This window comes from Anopheles coustani, chromosome 3 (genome assembly GCF_943734705.1).
Source record: "Anopheles coustani chromosome 3, idAnoCousDA_361_x.2, whole genome shotgun sequence".
Taxonomy (NCBI): domain Eukaryota; kingdom Metazoa; phylum Arthropoda; class Insecta; order Diptera; family Culicidae; genus Anopheles; species Anopheles coustani.
In genome coordinates this window covers 80,387,347-80,402,614 of record NC_071288.1, presented here as the reverse complement: position 1 = coordinate 80,402,614, position 15,268 = coordinate 80,387,347, and the positions used below count along the sequence as shown (strand labels likewise).

The 15,268-nt window shown below is 44.4% G+C and overlaps 6 protein-coding genes across 7 annotated transcripts; 4 read left to right on the top strand and 2 right to left on the bottom strand.

Annotated features, from left to right (window-relative positions):
* Positions 1-3,039: 3,039 nt before the first annotated feature.
* On the top strand, positions 3,040-4,042 carry LOC131259329 (U1 small nuclear ribonucleoprotein A). Its single transcript, XM_058260795.1, has one exon. It carries the CDS (start codon positions 3,124-3,126, stop codon positions 3,772-3,774), a length of 651 nt encoding a protein of 216 aa, XP_058116778.1. The 5' UTR covers positions 3,040-3,123; the 3' UTR covers positions 3,775-4,042.
* A 131-nt stretch (positions 4,043-4,173) lies between these two features.
* LOC131259331 (uncharacterized) lies at positions 4,174-4,701 on the bottom strand. The gene is made up of 2 exons (XM_058260797.1): positions 4,542-4,701; positions 4,174-4,465 (listed from the first exon to the last, which is right to left on the bottom strand). The coding sequence occupies exons 1-2, from the start codon at positions 4,630-4,632 to the stop codon at positions 4,248-4,250; spliced, it is 309 nt and encodes a 102-aa protein (XP_058116780.1). The 5' UTR covers positions 4,633-4,701; the 3' UTR covers positions 4,174-4,247.
* Positions 4,702-4,721: 20 nt separating this feature from the next.
* On the top strand, positions 4,722-5,506 carry LOC131259330 (large ribosomal subunit protein bL35m). Its single transcript, XM_058260796.1, has 2 exons — positions 4,722-4,859; positions 4,920-5,506. The coding sequence occupies exons 1-2, from the start codon at positions 4,835-4,837 to the stop codon at positions 5,459-5,461; spliced, it is 567 nt and encodes a 188-aa protein (XP_058116779.1). The 5' UTR covers positions 4,722-4,834; the 3' UTR covers positions 5,462-5,506.
* A 78-nt stretch (positions 5,507-5,584) lies between these two features.
* Positions 5,585-6,862, bottom strand: LOC131259328 (fumarylacetoacetate hydrolase domain-containing protein 2-like). The gene is made up of 4 exons (XM_058260793.1): positions 6,738-6,862; positions 6,279-6,678; positions 5,881-6,212; positions 5,585-5,818 (listed from the first exon to the last, which is right to left on the bottom strand). The coding sequence occupies exons 1-4, from the start codon at positions 6,848-6,850 to the stop codon at positions 5,659-5,661; spliced, it is 1,005 nt and encodes a 334-aa protein (XP_058116776.1). The 5' UTR covers positions 6,851-6,862; the 3' UTR covers positions 5,585-5,658.
* Positions 6,863-7,514: 652 nt separating this feature from the next.
* LOC131259327 (quinone oxidoreductase-like protein 2) lies at positions 7,515-9,420 on the top strand. Its single transcript, XM_058260792.1, has 3 exons — positions 7,515-7,750; positions 7,814-8,436; positions 8,518-9,420. Exons 1-3 carry the CDS (start codon positions 7,574-7,576, stop codon positions 8,957-8,959), a joined length of 1,242 nt encoding a protein of 413 aa, XP_058116775.1. The 5' UTR covers positions 7,515-7,573; the 3' UTR covers positions 8,960-9,420.
* A 33-nt stretch (positions 9,421-9,453) lies between these two features.
* LOC131259325 (odorant receptor 56a) lies at positions 9,454-10,978 on the top strand. 2 transcript variants are annotated; one of them, XM_058260791.1, is made up of 5 exons: positions 9,454-9,754; positions 9,832-10,067; positions 10,116-10,628; positions 10,689-10,841; positions 10,906-10,978. In XM_058260791.1, exons 1-5 carry the CDS (start codon positions 9,454-9,456, stop codon positions 10,957-10,959), a joined length of 1,257 nt encoding a protein of 418 aa, XP_058116774.1. In that variant the 3' UTR covers positions 10,960-10,978. The 2 variants fall into 2 exon arrangements, with proteins under 2 accessions (XP_058116774.1, XP_058116773.1); XM_058260790.1 differs by having other exon boundaries at positions 9,832-10,841.
* The last annotated feature ends 4,290 nt before the right edge of the window (positions 10,979-15,268 follow it).

Here is a 15,268-nt window from a genome sequence, read left to right as displayed (position 1 = left end):
CTCAAGATAAAACAAGTGCAGTGCCAATTTTCAACCTATTGATCGAGTATATTTACTGAAGCAAGAAGTTCAAGAACTTCCTGCGAAATTTGATTTCGCCTGAGATGCGCGAGAGAAAGTCCCTTACTGCGTTTAACGCAGCAATACATAGAAAGTACTGACAGTTAAGAAAACTGATTTCACTGGTATTTAATATAACTCATTTTTTAAGAGCCTTCATCGTAGCCATGGTTAAATTTTGATATGAATCAATTCTCCGATTCAACTTCAGGATTTTTATGGTTTGAAATGTTTAACGTCATTTACCAAACCTACCCTGTTTAACACGCCTTGGTCCGAACCTGTCCGTGTTGCAGTTCTATCTGCAAGTATGGGTCCATCAGGGGTGGGATGGGGAAATTCCTCCTGATGCATCGCTTCGTCGCGGTGTTTTGTTCGCGATGTTGTGCTACCGCTTGCAAGTATAGACTCGCGGAGAGGAGCACTGGGGTAGCACTTTCATCGCCCGGGCGTTTTGTATGGAAAAAGTTGCACCTAAACCCGCCGTCGCGCAACTTTGTTTGTCGGGTACCCAACTGACTGTGACATGCAACATTGCCCCGTTTCCCCACATTCCAACCCCCTTAAGTCCAGTACTGTCAGCTTTCTCTTGCACACTTTGTCTTCCCACTCGTTCTAATGATGAACCGGTGTGCTAGGGGGGAAGTCACATCTGCCCTTTCACATCTTCCCTTTCAGTCTGACACATTGCAATAGCGGAACCGATTGTGTAGCATTTCCATACTGCACAGTAACCCATGAGTGTGTTGGTGCACTTCATGCCGGTCAATCATGTACAGAATAAAAAAGGGCGTTTGTATGAATGCCATCACGCACCGACTGTCAATCGCGACGCGGTGAAGTTTTCAGTCTTCAAAACAACTAGCGCCAGAACAGTCGTGTTGAAAAGTGTAAAGTGTTTTTTCCAAAGTTCATGGTTCATGGAAAAAGTGCATCCATCAACAAGTCCGCGACGGCGTCAGCTCATGGACGATCTGGTCCGTAAAACGGATGAGAAGTTTGATCGTTTGGAAGGATCTTGGAATCGGTAAGTAAACAGTGTGATATAGCAACATCATGACCGTTAAAACAGCGATTCGTTAATACATTTCCTTTGTTTGTTTCGTTCAACAGAAATAACACCGGAGGAAGAAGCCGCCCTTAGTGTTCCGGGAGAGGAGAGTGTAGAAAAAGAGTCCGACTTTAATGAAGAATAGAAATTTCCGCGTCGACGGATTGCGCAGAACACAACACTCTTTTCTCATTTGATATCCGAAACGCATTATATAAATGTGTGCATGCCAATATGGTGAAATAACACGCACACCTTCATAACCTCCTGTTTGACACTAACACCACCACAAAATAACCGATTGAATGTTGCACTCCACCCCCTTTTTTGGTGCAACACTTTGTCTTGTTATCCATCAAAAAAATTAACTAACAACATGAAAACAATATGTTAACAAGATAAAATCTGCCAGTTGGGTACAGTCAGTATGTGTTATTCAATACTTATAAATAAAAGAGCGCAAGGAATCGTCAAACGGTGGTGTAAAGAACAAGCGGAAGCCAAATAAAGCTTTCACAAGCATTACCCTTGTTGTTTGTTTTTCAATTTAATCTTCTTCTTAGAGTTTCTGTTAGGACTACCTTCGTCCTTCGTCTACATGTTGTACGAGAATTTCGTTCGTGAAAAACGTGTTGAGTGAAATATTTAGGTGCCCACGGGCCCCCCTTATTTCTCAAAACTATAACAAACTCTCTTTTTCGGTAGACCTAGCGCAGTCCGCTCGCTTCGCTCGCTGCGGGCGCGCAGCCGTTTCCAAATCATTTCTTCGGCTAAACTCATTGTTTCATGCTGTCCATCATGTGTGGTATAGTTTACTTACTAGTAACTTAACATGTAAAAGTATGTTAACCCGCATTCAACCTCCACTTCGTGATTAGTTTAAACCGTTATGTTCTTTTAAGCGAACCGTTAGCGTTCGAAAATCCAAACGAATGCATGTGTCGCGCTTTGCATAGCTTCAGGCGCTTAATGTGAACCAGCAGGAAGAGGAGAATCTAGCCCGGGGCCTCATTTACTCTTTTACCAAACGATGAAAAGAGAACGAGTATTCTTTTTTGTTAACGCAAGGTGGGAACGACAGGAGCAGCGTATTATTTTCATCCATGGAGTAAAGTTGTCATGTTTCATCAATGTTATGGTATGGAAAAATAATAATAACAGTTTTAAATTCCATCATGATTCTAAAATATACTATTTTTTTCTATCAATTAACTTATTGGAGATGCTCTTCACAAATTAACTGATAACTGCTCGACAAGTTCTTACCAATATGAAAAGTCGAGCACTTCATTGAGCCATGTCGAGCACACCATCGTCAGCCAACCCAGAAGTGCTGGGGTGCATTTGGTATGGTACGCTGGAGCTCGACCGTACTAAGTTTTTGGTATGGTACGCCTAATGTGGTCACGCGGTGAAGGAAGCATCTTGAGTTAACTGAAATATCAAAAACAAAAACAGCAGAGAATGGCGCGTGCATAGAATGTCAGGAACTTTGCGCTTTCATTGACTGGCGACAGCATTGGTACCGCAAAACGCGGCTACACGAACCGCAAAGATTGTGACGTAAACTTATACGGTTTTTGAGTTTGCGTTTGGAGGTTTGCGGCTCGTGTAGCGGGGCTTTTAATCAACCTTTGGAGTAACACGGGGTCCACACTACAGCGCGACTTCGCCTGACAGGCGCTGAACTCCATATAAAAAAACCTTGCACGATGTCGCGCGAATCGCGCTAGGTTTTTTTTAGCATGGAGTTCAGCGCCTGTCAGGCGACGTCGCGCTGTAGTGTGGACCCCGTGTAACCGGCTGAACCAAGATAATGTGTATATATCTTGGTTGGTACACAGTTTCTAAAGGTACTGTCAAAACAATGGCGATCTCTTGGTTTTACGTGACCTCGCTCGTTTACCGATCTTGGCCTGTCGGATTAGTTAGAAGGCGTCGGTAGCAAAGCCACGGATTTACGGAAAAATAATCTGTATTTGAAAGAAACCCACGCGCAGTGCAAGTGCAAAATGGATATTCGTCCCAGTCATACCATCTACATCAACAATCTGAACGAAAAAATCAAGAAGGAGGAGTTGAAAAAGTCTCTGTATGCCATCTTCTCGCAGTTCGGGCAGATACTGGATATTGTGGCGTACAAAACACTGAAAATGCGCGGCCAAGCGTTCATCATATTTAAAGAGATTGCTAGTGCAACGAACGCGATGCGGACGATGCAAGGCTTCCCGTTCTACGACAAACCGATGCGCATCAACTATTCCAAAACCGATAGCGACGTGATCGCTAAACTAAAGGGCACATTCCAGGAGCGCCCTAAACGGGTAAAGCAACCGAAACCGGTCCAGGCAGAGGAGAAGAAATCGAAGAAGCAAAAGAGCGCCGGCGACGTTGGGGCTACGAACAACTCGGCCACGGCTGAGCAGCCACCAAACCAGATCCTTTTCCTGACCAACCTTCCGGAAGAAACGAACGAAATGATGCTGTCGATGTTGTTCAATCAATTCCCCGGTTTCAAGGAGGTGCGGCTGGTACCGAATCGGCACGATATTGCCTTCGTCGAATTTGCCACCGAGCTGCAAAGTGGTGCTGCCCGGGAAGCACTCCAAGGGTTCAAGATTACCCCAACACACGCGATGAAGATATCGTTTGCGAAAAAGTAGGCACGGTCTCAGCTCAAGCAGTATCCGTTTCCAGGATATGTTCGATTGTAAGGAAAGATCAACGAACCAGTGGATCATCGGACGAAGATGCAGCCACAGGTAAATTTGTCGTGTACAAACTAAATCGAGCTGAAACAATAAACCATGCGATAAGCATTGCACTTCCGCTATCATGGTATTGTCGGTTTGGTGATTGCTTAGTAAGTAAAAAAGCGACCTGTGTAAAGATGTTTTATTTCGTACCAACTGGTTAATCTTGTGACTGTAGCCTTCATTCAGGTAAATTATGTTTTTGGGTGTCGTATATAGTTCTCTTTTCAGAATCATTTACGGCGTTAAAAGGAAAGCTATGAAGCATTATCGACCATCCTCATACCATAAAAACATGAAACGTGTTATAAAACACCGATATTTTTCAAAATAAACCATATATTTCAATACAATGAGTTATAAGTTCTTTTATGCACAACCTCTTACGCTTTCGATGATCCTGCTTCCGATGCAGAGCTATTTTGTGCCTGTTTTCGGTGATGCTCTTGAACCGCTAGCTGAGCTTGACTTAGCTTGGTTTGTCCTTCGTACGCTACTTTGCGTAGGTCATCTTCATTCTTTTTGTTAACCGTCTTTGTGATGACCTGTTTCAGTTTATGATCTTCCAAAAATTTGTGTTTCTTCGACTGGATCGGCGCATCTGAGTAGAAGATAAAAAGGTGGTGGAAATCATAACAAGGCAAGTGTACCACCATTTGAATCGTGTTGTTACTTACTCTTCCGTTTGCTGAATGCCGAACCCTTTTTCTGGGGTTTCTTCTTATTTTGTGGTGGTTTCGATTTAACCTTTAACTTTCCTTGAGCCATTTTTAAGTGCGGTTACCAGATGTCCCGAAGCAAAACAACTTTTCCATGCTGTTTCCGAATCCTTCAAACTGACAGCAAACTGACAGATGCTGCAAGCGTAGGAGGTGAAATACACCGCGCCGGTTCTTACGTGAATTCACAATGTTTTGAAGCGACGGCAAAACTATTTCGTACAAGAAAACAGCATAAATTTAACAGTAAAATGTTCCGAAGCATAGCAACTACGGGTAAGAATGAGTATATCATAGAAGATATTATTTGTAACTGTGTTTCCGCTGTTCCTGCAGCACTTCGTCAAGCAATACAAAGTCGTGCCAGTGTATGTCGTCTTTCAGCAGCCTGTCCAGGGGTCGTTTCATTGCCTGCTCGGAGTTTTACAAGCCTCCTTCGAAGCAACGATGTTCCTGTACGCTTCTCCGTTGCCGGTAGCAACATCAGCTTCATTAAACCACTGGTTTCACCATATTTGCTTGACTGTATGCAAACAATCCCTACGCTTCAGAGCCAACCCAGCCGAACAGTGATCAAGTTTTCCATGCGAAAAGGCAAGAGAAAGACGGTGAAAGCAGTCGTTAAGCGGTTCAAGCGACTTGACTGGGGAGGCTGGATCCGAACACTTTCCGGGCGCAACAAAAAGCTTTGGCGTAAACGCTCGAACCGCAAGCGCCGGCTACGGCAGCATGTACTGGTTAATGCCAACCAGGCCACCTTGCTCGATAAGATGGTGACGAAGTACTGGAAGCGCCCGAGGCATTACATTGATGATCCTTACGCACCGTATCATACCAGAGAAGAGTTTGTGCACACTAGAAGGAAACCACTGCGTTGAAGGACTAATAACTGCATAGTTGAGAAATTAAAGCCAATCCCAAGAAAACAAAAAAAGCATGTTCGATGTTCGACTGAATTTTTGAGAAAATAACATCTGTTTTGCATGTGAGTAAATATGGCCGATATGCATCGTAATATTTTTATTTCATTTCAGTTGAGTCAAACCCGTAAGTTGATATGGCGGTTTCGAAAAGTTTAGGAATCTGCTACGACCTTGTTCTTGATCATTCCGAGTCCTTCGATTTCGCTATCTATAACGTCACCCGGCTTCAAGAATTCTGCCGGCTTACGATGCATTCCAACACCGGCGGGAGTGCCCGTTAGGATAACGTCCCCAGGGAGAAGCGTGATTGATCTATGGAGGAAAATGGAATTCAGTGTTATTTCGCCGACTAAATGCGAACTTAAATTACTCACTGAGTGACCCGCTCGAGGATATCATCGATACGGAAAATCAATTCACTCGTGCTTCCGTTTTGCTTTTCCACACCATTAACGCTGCACTTAATCGACAGCTGGTGCGGGTCCTTTACGAGCGATTTGTGCACCACAGCTGGTCCCAGCGGGCAGAAAGTGTCCATCGACTTGCCGATCAAAAATTGGCCCCCGTTGCGAAGCTTTTGCCAGTCACGGGCGGAAATGTCCTGGGCGACGGTGTATCCGAAGACGAAATCCATTGCGTTCGCCTTGCTGACGCTCTTGGCCTTCCTGCCGATGATAACCGCCAGCTCTACTTCCCAATCGATTTGCTAGAACATGTGCGCGGGGAGTTTAATTTACGATGATTGTTCTCAAAAGGTTAATTTTTTTCTTACATCACTTATTTTATGTGCGATAACATTATCGTACGGCCCAACGATGGTCGTCGCGTACTTGCTGAAGAACATCGGCTCCTTAGGAATCGGTTTGTTCTGTTCCTCGCAATGCCCGCTGTAGTTGAGTCCAACGCAGAGAATCTTTTGCGGGTTGGTTACCGGGGCCAACAGCTCGACATCATCGACCGCAACAGGAGTCGCTTTCGCAGCAAGTGTCTTCACTTCCTCCAAAGATGCTTCCGACCGTATGAAGCTTACCAGGTCACCTCCATATCGTTCGGAAATATCGGAAACCTTCGTGCCATCCTCTGACAACACTCCTAGCAACTGCTTATTGCCTCCGGCTACCGTACGATACTGAACGAAACGCATCGCTTTAGGGGTTGATTTGGAGAAAAATCTATAACGAAAGCGATGCATGTAGACCAAGTTTATCTTTCCACCGTATTTTTCTATTACCTCTTTGAGGGGTTGTTAATCCAGCTGGAACCCTGGCCACTGATTGCACTGGTAATGGCGCTTGACAGTCGTGAACTGCTGGCGTTTCTTAGCGCAAGACTAACAATCGTCATCGTCGCGAGTGACTTTCCAAAAGTGGCTCTTACGCGCACAAACAGTAAGTCAAGTATGCAAACGAAAAATTGATAAACGAAGATTGTTCACCCTTATCTGTGAAAAGAGAGAGGGATGAAAAGGGCTTTTATGTCCATCAATTGACATGTATTTAAATATATGTTTTGTGCAAATGGAAGTATTTCATCAATAGCACATTAATAACCAACAAAAAGATCTTTTATGGGGAAAATAAAAAAAATATCCAAAACTTGTTCCCTTGATTACCGCATCAAAACAAACCAACTTTAAAAACGCACACACGCACACCACACAATAGATTTTTTGGGGTTGCGATGGGGGGTGGTTTATGTTTTTGCATAAAAAAAGTGTGCGCCTGGTGGTTATGCTTCAATTTTAGCATTTCGTTTACGGTGTCAAGTCTGAATGAACCATAATGATAAAAGATTCAATAAAATTATATTTTTGATGCATGACAATGTAAAATGTTTTAGATTTTTTTTTCAAATATTTTGCATCATTATAAAATCAAACAAACACGTGGATTTCGTGTTCTGTTGAAAAGTGCGATTTAAATTATGCCTACTTGAAGCCGGCTTGAAATGTTGTGTCAACAAACAGCTGTCAAAATCGGAATAACCCGGTGTTGCAATGAAAATTTGTCACCAACAAAGTTGGTATTTGTTGCTTTCGTAAATTTTCCGTACACCGAACGATTGAAGATGTTGTCACATAAAACGATAAGCACCGTGGGTAAACTAGCGGAACATTGGTGTGGCCGAAAAGGTACAGCGGTATGGATAATCCGGTCTGCACATCGTGCCGCAGTGTTCCGGGACCCCGGTAAACCTATAGCGCTCGAAGCGGTGAAGAAAGTTGAAAAGCTAAAGAGCGATGAGGTAATAGTTGTGAAATAAAATGACTATACTGGTTTGTAATATTGATATCTTGCTTTCTCGTAGGTTCGGGTGAAGGTGCACTATTGTAGTTTAAATTCAACGGATGTGAAAATTCTCTCTGGGAAACACAAGGAACTTAACATTCCGCTGCCGTTCATACCGGGGCATGAGTTTTCCGGGGAAATCGTAGAAATCGGCAAGGAAAATCCACACTTTTTTAACTGCGGCGACCGGGTTGTTGTGATGAACGACCTGCAAGATCCCAACGGAGGATTAATATCGGAAGCGATAGTAAAAAACCGTGACGTCTGGACGGTACCACAGTCGGTTCCGCTGAAAGAAATGGCGGTTCTTCCGTACGGTCACGGCACGGCACTGTTAACGTTCGCGTTGCATTGCCATCTGAAGGAGAACGATCTGATTATCATCACTGCGGGCCCTGCCGGCATGGGACTGGCAGCGATCGATTTAGCCGTTAGTGTCTACAAGGCAAAAGTGATTGCCATTTGCGACACGGAGAGCAGCTCCGATTTGGTTCGCGCAAAAGGTGCGCATATATCGATCAGCATACGAAAGAATAATTTCAAAAAGCTTTATAAAGACGTTCAAGCTGCAATGGGCGACAAGAAAGCCAAGGTGGTGTACGATGCGGTTGGCAAGGGATTGCTCCATTTGCTAGTTGATTTGTAAGTTGTAAGAGTTGATTTATGCGATATGCTCTGGAAATGTTGTCATTAATGAATGTTTTATGATACGCATCATTCCAGTGTCAACCCCGAGACTGGTCAGCTAATCTCCGTCGATCCTTTTTATAATGCTGAAAAATTCCTCACCGAAGTACCAGAGTTTGATCGACCAAAGCGGAAAGAGAAGGAAAACAAACCGGAAGCGGTAGACGTTAGGGAGAACATGCTGAAAAATGTACGACATTTCGATCTCTACGAAAACCCGGACGTTGACACGTACCGGCAAATGATAACGGACACGATCGAAATGCGCTCAGAGGGCATGATAACTGGGCATATAAGTAAAATGTTTCCTATGGCCAAAATACAGGAGGCTATCGAATTCATCCAGCAAAAGCAATGTACCGGAAAGGTGTTGATCGATGTTCAGTGCATGGACGAGGATGGGTGTGCGGAGGACAAAGAGAAAAAAGCAAAAAGCAAATCGGCTGATGGTGAATCGAAAAAGAAATCGAAAGACTGAACCCGAGAGGAGCCAGCAATATGAAGCTATCATGCCGATAGTTCGAGCATTTGCATGGCAATCGCTTCGTCCAATGTATAAATCATCGTAATCATCATTCTCATGTTTGTTTGCTTAGTTCGCTTTAACTTAAACCTTTGAAAGGGCATAGAACGAAGGCATCTACTGCACGGTAATTGTGTGGCACAGTGTTTAGCTCAAGAGCACAATATTAAAGTTTCAGTCAAGTTGTTGAACCATCAAAGCAGTCATGGAGAATGGGAAACACATCCGAAAACCTGTCTTCAATCTTGTCTGTGCATTCAGGAGAGCACAGCTGACAGTTTCTTCCATACATTATTAAACCCAAGAAGGGGTGGAAGAAACTATAATTGCTTAAGCTTGCGACGTAATTATGTTACAATTATCGAGGTAATTAATACACTGCAAACAAACGGGAGGATTTTGGTTATAAATGCTCACCACTCTTAGTGTCGTCCACCAGTGCACTCGAAATGGAGCTCAAGGAAGAGTGGATTTTGGCGGATGAAGTTTTCGAAAACCCGCTCCTAAGGTCGAACCTTTTAGGGCTAAAATACTACGGTTTGTTACTGCATGATACACAGTCCTTTAAAAAGATGCACTGCTTCCGTGGCGCAGTGTTCACGCTATCGATGGTTTTGTTCAACTTTACACAGTACATCGATTTGGGACAGGTTTGGGGTTCCGTTTCGGATATGACGGCAAATGCGGCCACGACGTTGCTGTTCACGACCACCATTTTCCGTATCATCTTCTTTTATGTACATCGAACAAGTAAGTATGATGGGTAAGCATCGCAACCAATTGCATTCAAATATACATGTATTGTGCATTTTACCATGGTTTTACAGGATTCAACAACATTATTCGTTTGGCCAATGAAGGAATTAAACGGATTGTAAAGGACGCTTGGGTGGACGAGCAGAAAATACTGATCAGCAATGTACGGTATCTGAAACGGCTGTCTGTTGTGTTCTGGAGTTGCGCCTTGATTACCGCCAATACGATGTGTGTTTTTTCATTGGTCCAATATTTCATGTATGAACGGTCACCAGATGATCGTTCGGAGGAAGAAAAGGGTGGCTGTGTGGGAGCGGTCATGAATTGTTCCACCACCCAACAGTATTTCGCAAAGATTCTCAGATCCTGGTATCCTACATCGCCGGGGAATGACCATTTCGTCGAGATCTATCTGATCCAGCTGTACATCATGTACGTGGGTCAATTGATCGTACCCTCGTGGCACATGTTCATAGTTACTCTTATGATCTACGGACGCATCGAGTGCAATGTCCTGAACCATCGTGTACGTTCTCTCGCTCGTTACCATAAGGTGCATGAAGCGGAGGGAATCCCAACGAAATCCGGCTCATTCGATCCGGTGGACAATCCCGAACGTCGCGCGCTGATAATCGATTGCGTGAAGCGCCAGTCGAAGCTGGTAGCGTTTACCAGAGAATTAGAGCAGCTGACCAGGGCGGCCGTTTTTCTTGACTTTGTCGTGTTCTCGGTACTCCTCTGTGCTCTGCTACTCGAAGCATCGATAACCACTTCCGTGGTGCAGATGTTTATCGACATTTGTTACATCACGACCATGACCACGATCCTGTTCCTCTACTATTGGCACGCGAATGAGATTAACGTTTGTGTGGGTACAAAATGGGGTAAGAAACATACGAAAATGGTAAATCGGGATGTGCATTTTCAGGCCAATCAACTATCGATGTCGGCGTACACCAGCGACTGGTATCGGTACGATCGTACGACCAACCAAATGCTTCAGCTCTTTATCATGTACAGCAATCGACCGTTGAAAATGCACGCATTCTTCATCACGATGTCTTTGGATACGTTTTTGGCGGTAAGTGGATGGTGTCTGGCAAACTGGGTCTTCCTGTCACTAACAAAACGCCCCATTTCCTTAGATATTACGTGCATCATACAGCTACTTTACGATCCTTAAACAATTGACCGATTAACCTGCAACGTCACCATATTTGCACGTTTACTGTGTTACAATTTCAGGCGTGTAACAAATATCACAATTCCAATAGTGGTAACCGATATACGCGCGTGTGGTAAATAAAAGCACCCACCTTGATTTATCCGTTGGTGTGAAAGTTCTTTCCTGGTATGGTCAAAAATTGAATCAACTTTACCGATCGCCAGATCAAGCGTGCCCGCTATTGTACCCCCTTTGCGTTCTCCTCATTAGCTTCGTATGACAGTTGCACAAAGTGCCCGCTGGTGGCCGGATTTCTGCACCTTCTGACCTGCCATTACCCTTACGCTAAGGGGATGGAGACTCGAAGTCAGCGGCTCCCAAATATTTTGCTTAACAAACGCTCACTATTAAGTTAACGATTTACAGCACCCAGTTAATGCTCTTGCGCTTTCTATGCCATTTTTAAAAGTACTGCCGGAAACTACCATGCCCCTGATGAATTGTAAAATATTTATGATAAATATTTTTTATTTTTCGGGGGTCCGCGACAGCCGAGTGGTAGCGCCGGTTAGAAAATCGGCCCATGAGCGCCGGGGCTCACCACCTCGACGGCGTGGGTTCGAATCACAACCGAGACGGACCCTCCCCTGTATGGGAGAACTGACTATCCACGTACAACAGAGAAACAAGTCTTGTAAGCCCTTAATGGGCAGGCATGACCAAGAGGTCGTTATGCCAAGAAGATGAAGATTTTTTATTTCTAATTGTACCTTGTTTTAACTATTTTATTCTTTTTAGTGCATTGTAATTAATGTTACAATTCGCAGTATTGTTCTTTTTCGTACTCACTGATGTTTTCAAACACATTATCAATGATGCAATCGTCAATGTTGTCATCCTTTTTATCACTATCTGCATACACTGCGCAATCGTTAGTGTCATCAGCTACTACCCGTGTATAACAACCCCTTGAAGCTGACTTTAGTAATTTTTGAACTAAAACGAGCTCGTTATACACTCTACAATACGGTACTATTTTCTTGGGATGGCGCAGAGCCTCTTTCTCGTTCCCTGCCATAACTCTTCGGTTAACATTTATCTTATTTTAGTCTTCATTGAAAACGGTCCACAATCTCCGCGCGATCGAATTCTTTCGGAATTCCATGTCCTCTCCGGTGTACTTAGTAATACGTTGAGAAAATGTCTTGAATTATTTTCGCTTGTATTATCTACTTTGGGAAGCACTGCCCTAAACGATACCTCCAATACCGCGACAGTAGCACTTCGGAGGCTGCTGCTTTTGATTTATGGTTTCATTAGATCAAATGATTGCAATTTTTTAACCCTGGGTCGATTTCGATCCCGTGTGTGATTGTGCAGGTGCGTTTTGGACCGCGCGTTTCGGCTAGCTTACGGCGTCTCCAACATGAGCCTTCAGTTCAGCCTTTTCTTTTCCTTCAATAATCCCACGAAGCCTCGGAACGTGCCCGGGATGCAATAGGCATCGGGAGGGAAGGTGTTCTGTTCTTTTTGCGAGTGAAGGGCACGCGTAATAACCGAGGCGTGGTCCTTGTGCGTACCGTTGCGGCATTGCGTGTAACGTGGTAGGCGATATGTGGTGCATTTGTCTCCAGTACGGCCAATATACCGAGAGTCGTGTGAAACGAATGGGACCGGTCGAAGGCGCTCGATAAAAAAAAACTTGTCTAGCCTGTGCTCTCTATTTGGTTAAGTCAAATGGTCAATAGTTTTATTCGTTTAATTAGTAAAATGTTTAGCACCATTTTACCATCTTATAATCTTTTCAGACCCGTGTTAGCCGAGGATGCTTTTCCGATAGCGGAAAATGATTGGATCATCCTGCGATCCAATGCTAACTCATCAGCCATCGACATCTAATTAACCGCTGCTTGGTGGATCAATAGCCATATACTAGACGTCTCAAAATCACGCCCCGATCGGGCTTCTTCTTGTAAAGGTTGTAAAATTGGGGTGAGTATGGTTAAAAGCAGCGGAAAATTGGCAAATTACGATACTCGCAATGATGATCGGGCGTTGTTGTCGCTCCACCCCTCTCCTCCCCGATTTTCCCACTGCATAAGTTGTTGGATTAAGCCGCCCAGCAATACGGCACAAATCAGCAGCATCCGAGCAGAGTGGCCTAACAACACAACACCCGTAACATGCTGGCAGACCAACGCTTGGCTCGTTACAAAGGGTGAAATAGGGTTTGGCCAGGGAAAAAGAATTAGGCAAAGGGAAGGGAACAAAAGAGCATTGGAAGCAACCAGATCAGGTGGCCGTCTTCTTAGCTTGATGAATTTCGTGTGCCACGAATTTAGCCGTAGACCCAACCGACGCGCTTGCAAGGGAAGCAAAACTACGCTCCATTTCGAACCCCTCGCGTGAATGGGCCGTGATTTATGAGGTCACTGTCAGGCGGGTCGGATCTAGATCGAGATCGATCGGTCTCGATTTCGATCGCGCGACACGTTGCAAAAAAGCATTTACTTGGCAGTAGAAAGAAAGGGAAATTAATGTGCACGGCTGCAACGATATTTGCGCTCGGTCAATGGATAGCGGCGGGCGTATGGACCTAAGCGGTGCAAATTGGTCGCTGCCAGTTGGGACAATTAACCCTTGCAGTAAGGATGGTGGACGACGACGGTGAAGATGATGATGAATGTTGTGATCGAAGGTGGAAATAAGGCGGTGCGGTTAAAGCGGCGTAAACAAACAAACGGGCCAATGTGGACAATTTATGGGATGCTTATGATTTATGATGTCAGCTCGCCTTTGTCTTTATCCCGCGTTCTGATCAAAATAGACCGAAACAAATTGCCAACTTAAAATTATACTAATTCAAATTTCTGTTTGATTCTAGCACCTTGAGGAATACTAAACATTACACCCCTAGAATATGTTTTTTTCTTAAGAAGAACTGAAGGGTTTACGTACTACAAGGTACGAGAATGTAGCAACCGCAGCTATGCAAGGAGCATAAGCGCACACGCCCCGCGTCCTGCAGGAAATGAAGTACTGCTTTTGCGACAGGGGTTAAAGATAAATGTGAAACTATCCATATAAACACGTCGCTAAAAATGGCCCAGAAACGACCTCCAAGAAAAAGCGAACCATGTACGCACCATTGAGGTAAGGGGGGTTTTCGTGAAATTAAGACAGAAAACGGCGCTACCCTCGTTGCTTCATCGGTCATACTGGCTATTCGGCCCACATGCATGTGTTTCGGTCGTGCGCCTCGCTCGTCGCCACATTTGCGGGCGTTGGTCGTGTCAAATTACGCAATTGATTCCTGTCCGATTACAACCGTAGCTGGGTTCGGGTTCTACCAATTTAATCTGAACGCCCGCGGCCACCAGTTCGAGGGCGCGGTGAAAGTGGGCACCAGATACCAGCAACTGAATCGAAAACCAAGAAGGCTCGTCCGGGTATATGGAGTACATTTTTGCAACGATAAATTTATCGCCGACCGATCCCCTCGTGCGACGAGAAGGAGGTACTTTCTGGCCCCCTCCCGAATGGGAGCAAGGACACAATCCCCCCGAGAAGCAATGCTTGAAAAACGGGTGCGTTACATGGCCTTACAATTTGGGGCCGGGCCGCTGAATCGGATGGAAACAGAACTGCAAAATTGGTCGAATACCTGCGGGAGGAAATGCTGGAGCTTTTTGTTGCCGCCGGCTCGGAACAGACTTCCGAGAAAAGTGGTGGCCACTTGGTACATGATTTAGTGCAAGGTTTAATCATATTTTAATCTTTTCAATTTGCCCGCGTACACATGTCCAATTGTGCGAATAGTGGATGATTGTAGGCTGGGGAAAGCAGGCGGCGGGTCTGAAAAGAGAAATGTTCTTTTTCCATAAATGGTTGTTACACGCCCTGCTGCCACCAAGGGATGTGGTGATTGCTTTTTAATGCAGAAAATCAAGCAAAGTTCGTATTCGTTTGTAGTTATTTTCTGCAGCAAAACGCAACTCAAGAGAATTGCTCTGTTGCCTTTGAACAGGATTTACTTGTCTGCCGTTTACATCCTTGGATGTTGGCTTGGATTTTATCTGCATGTTGTAGATGAATTAATCCTGCCGGTTGAAATTTTGTTCTTAACGCCGGCTTAAAACAAATTCTATATATTCTATCTGCATGTGTTTTTAACCGTGACTTTAGACCATGTTCAAGATACATTTTAATTTAATCTCCCGATGTTTCTTGGTAGCCTTGAAGTACCTTTGGCGACGCGGTTGATTTATTTTGTTCAACACTGGGCAAAATTGTTACATTTGTGTAAAACAACAACTTTTCTATCAAACAAAAAAAAAGAAACT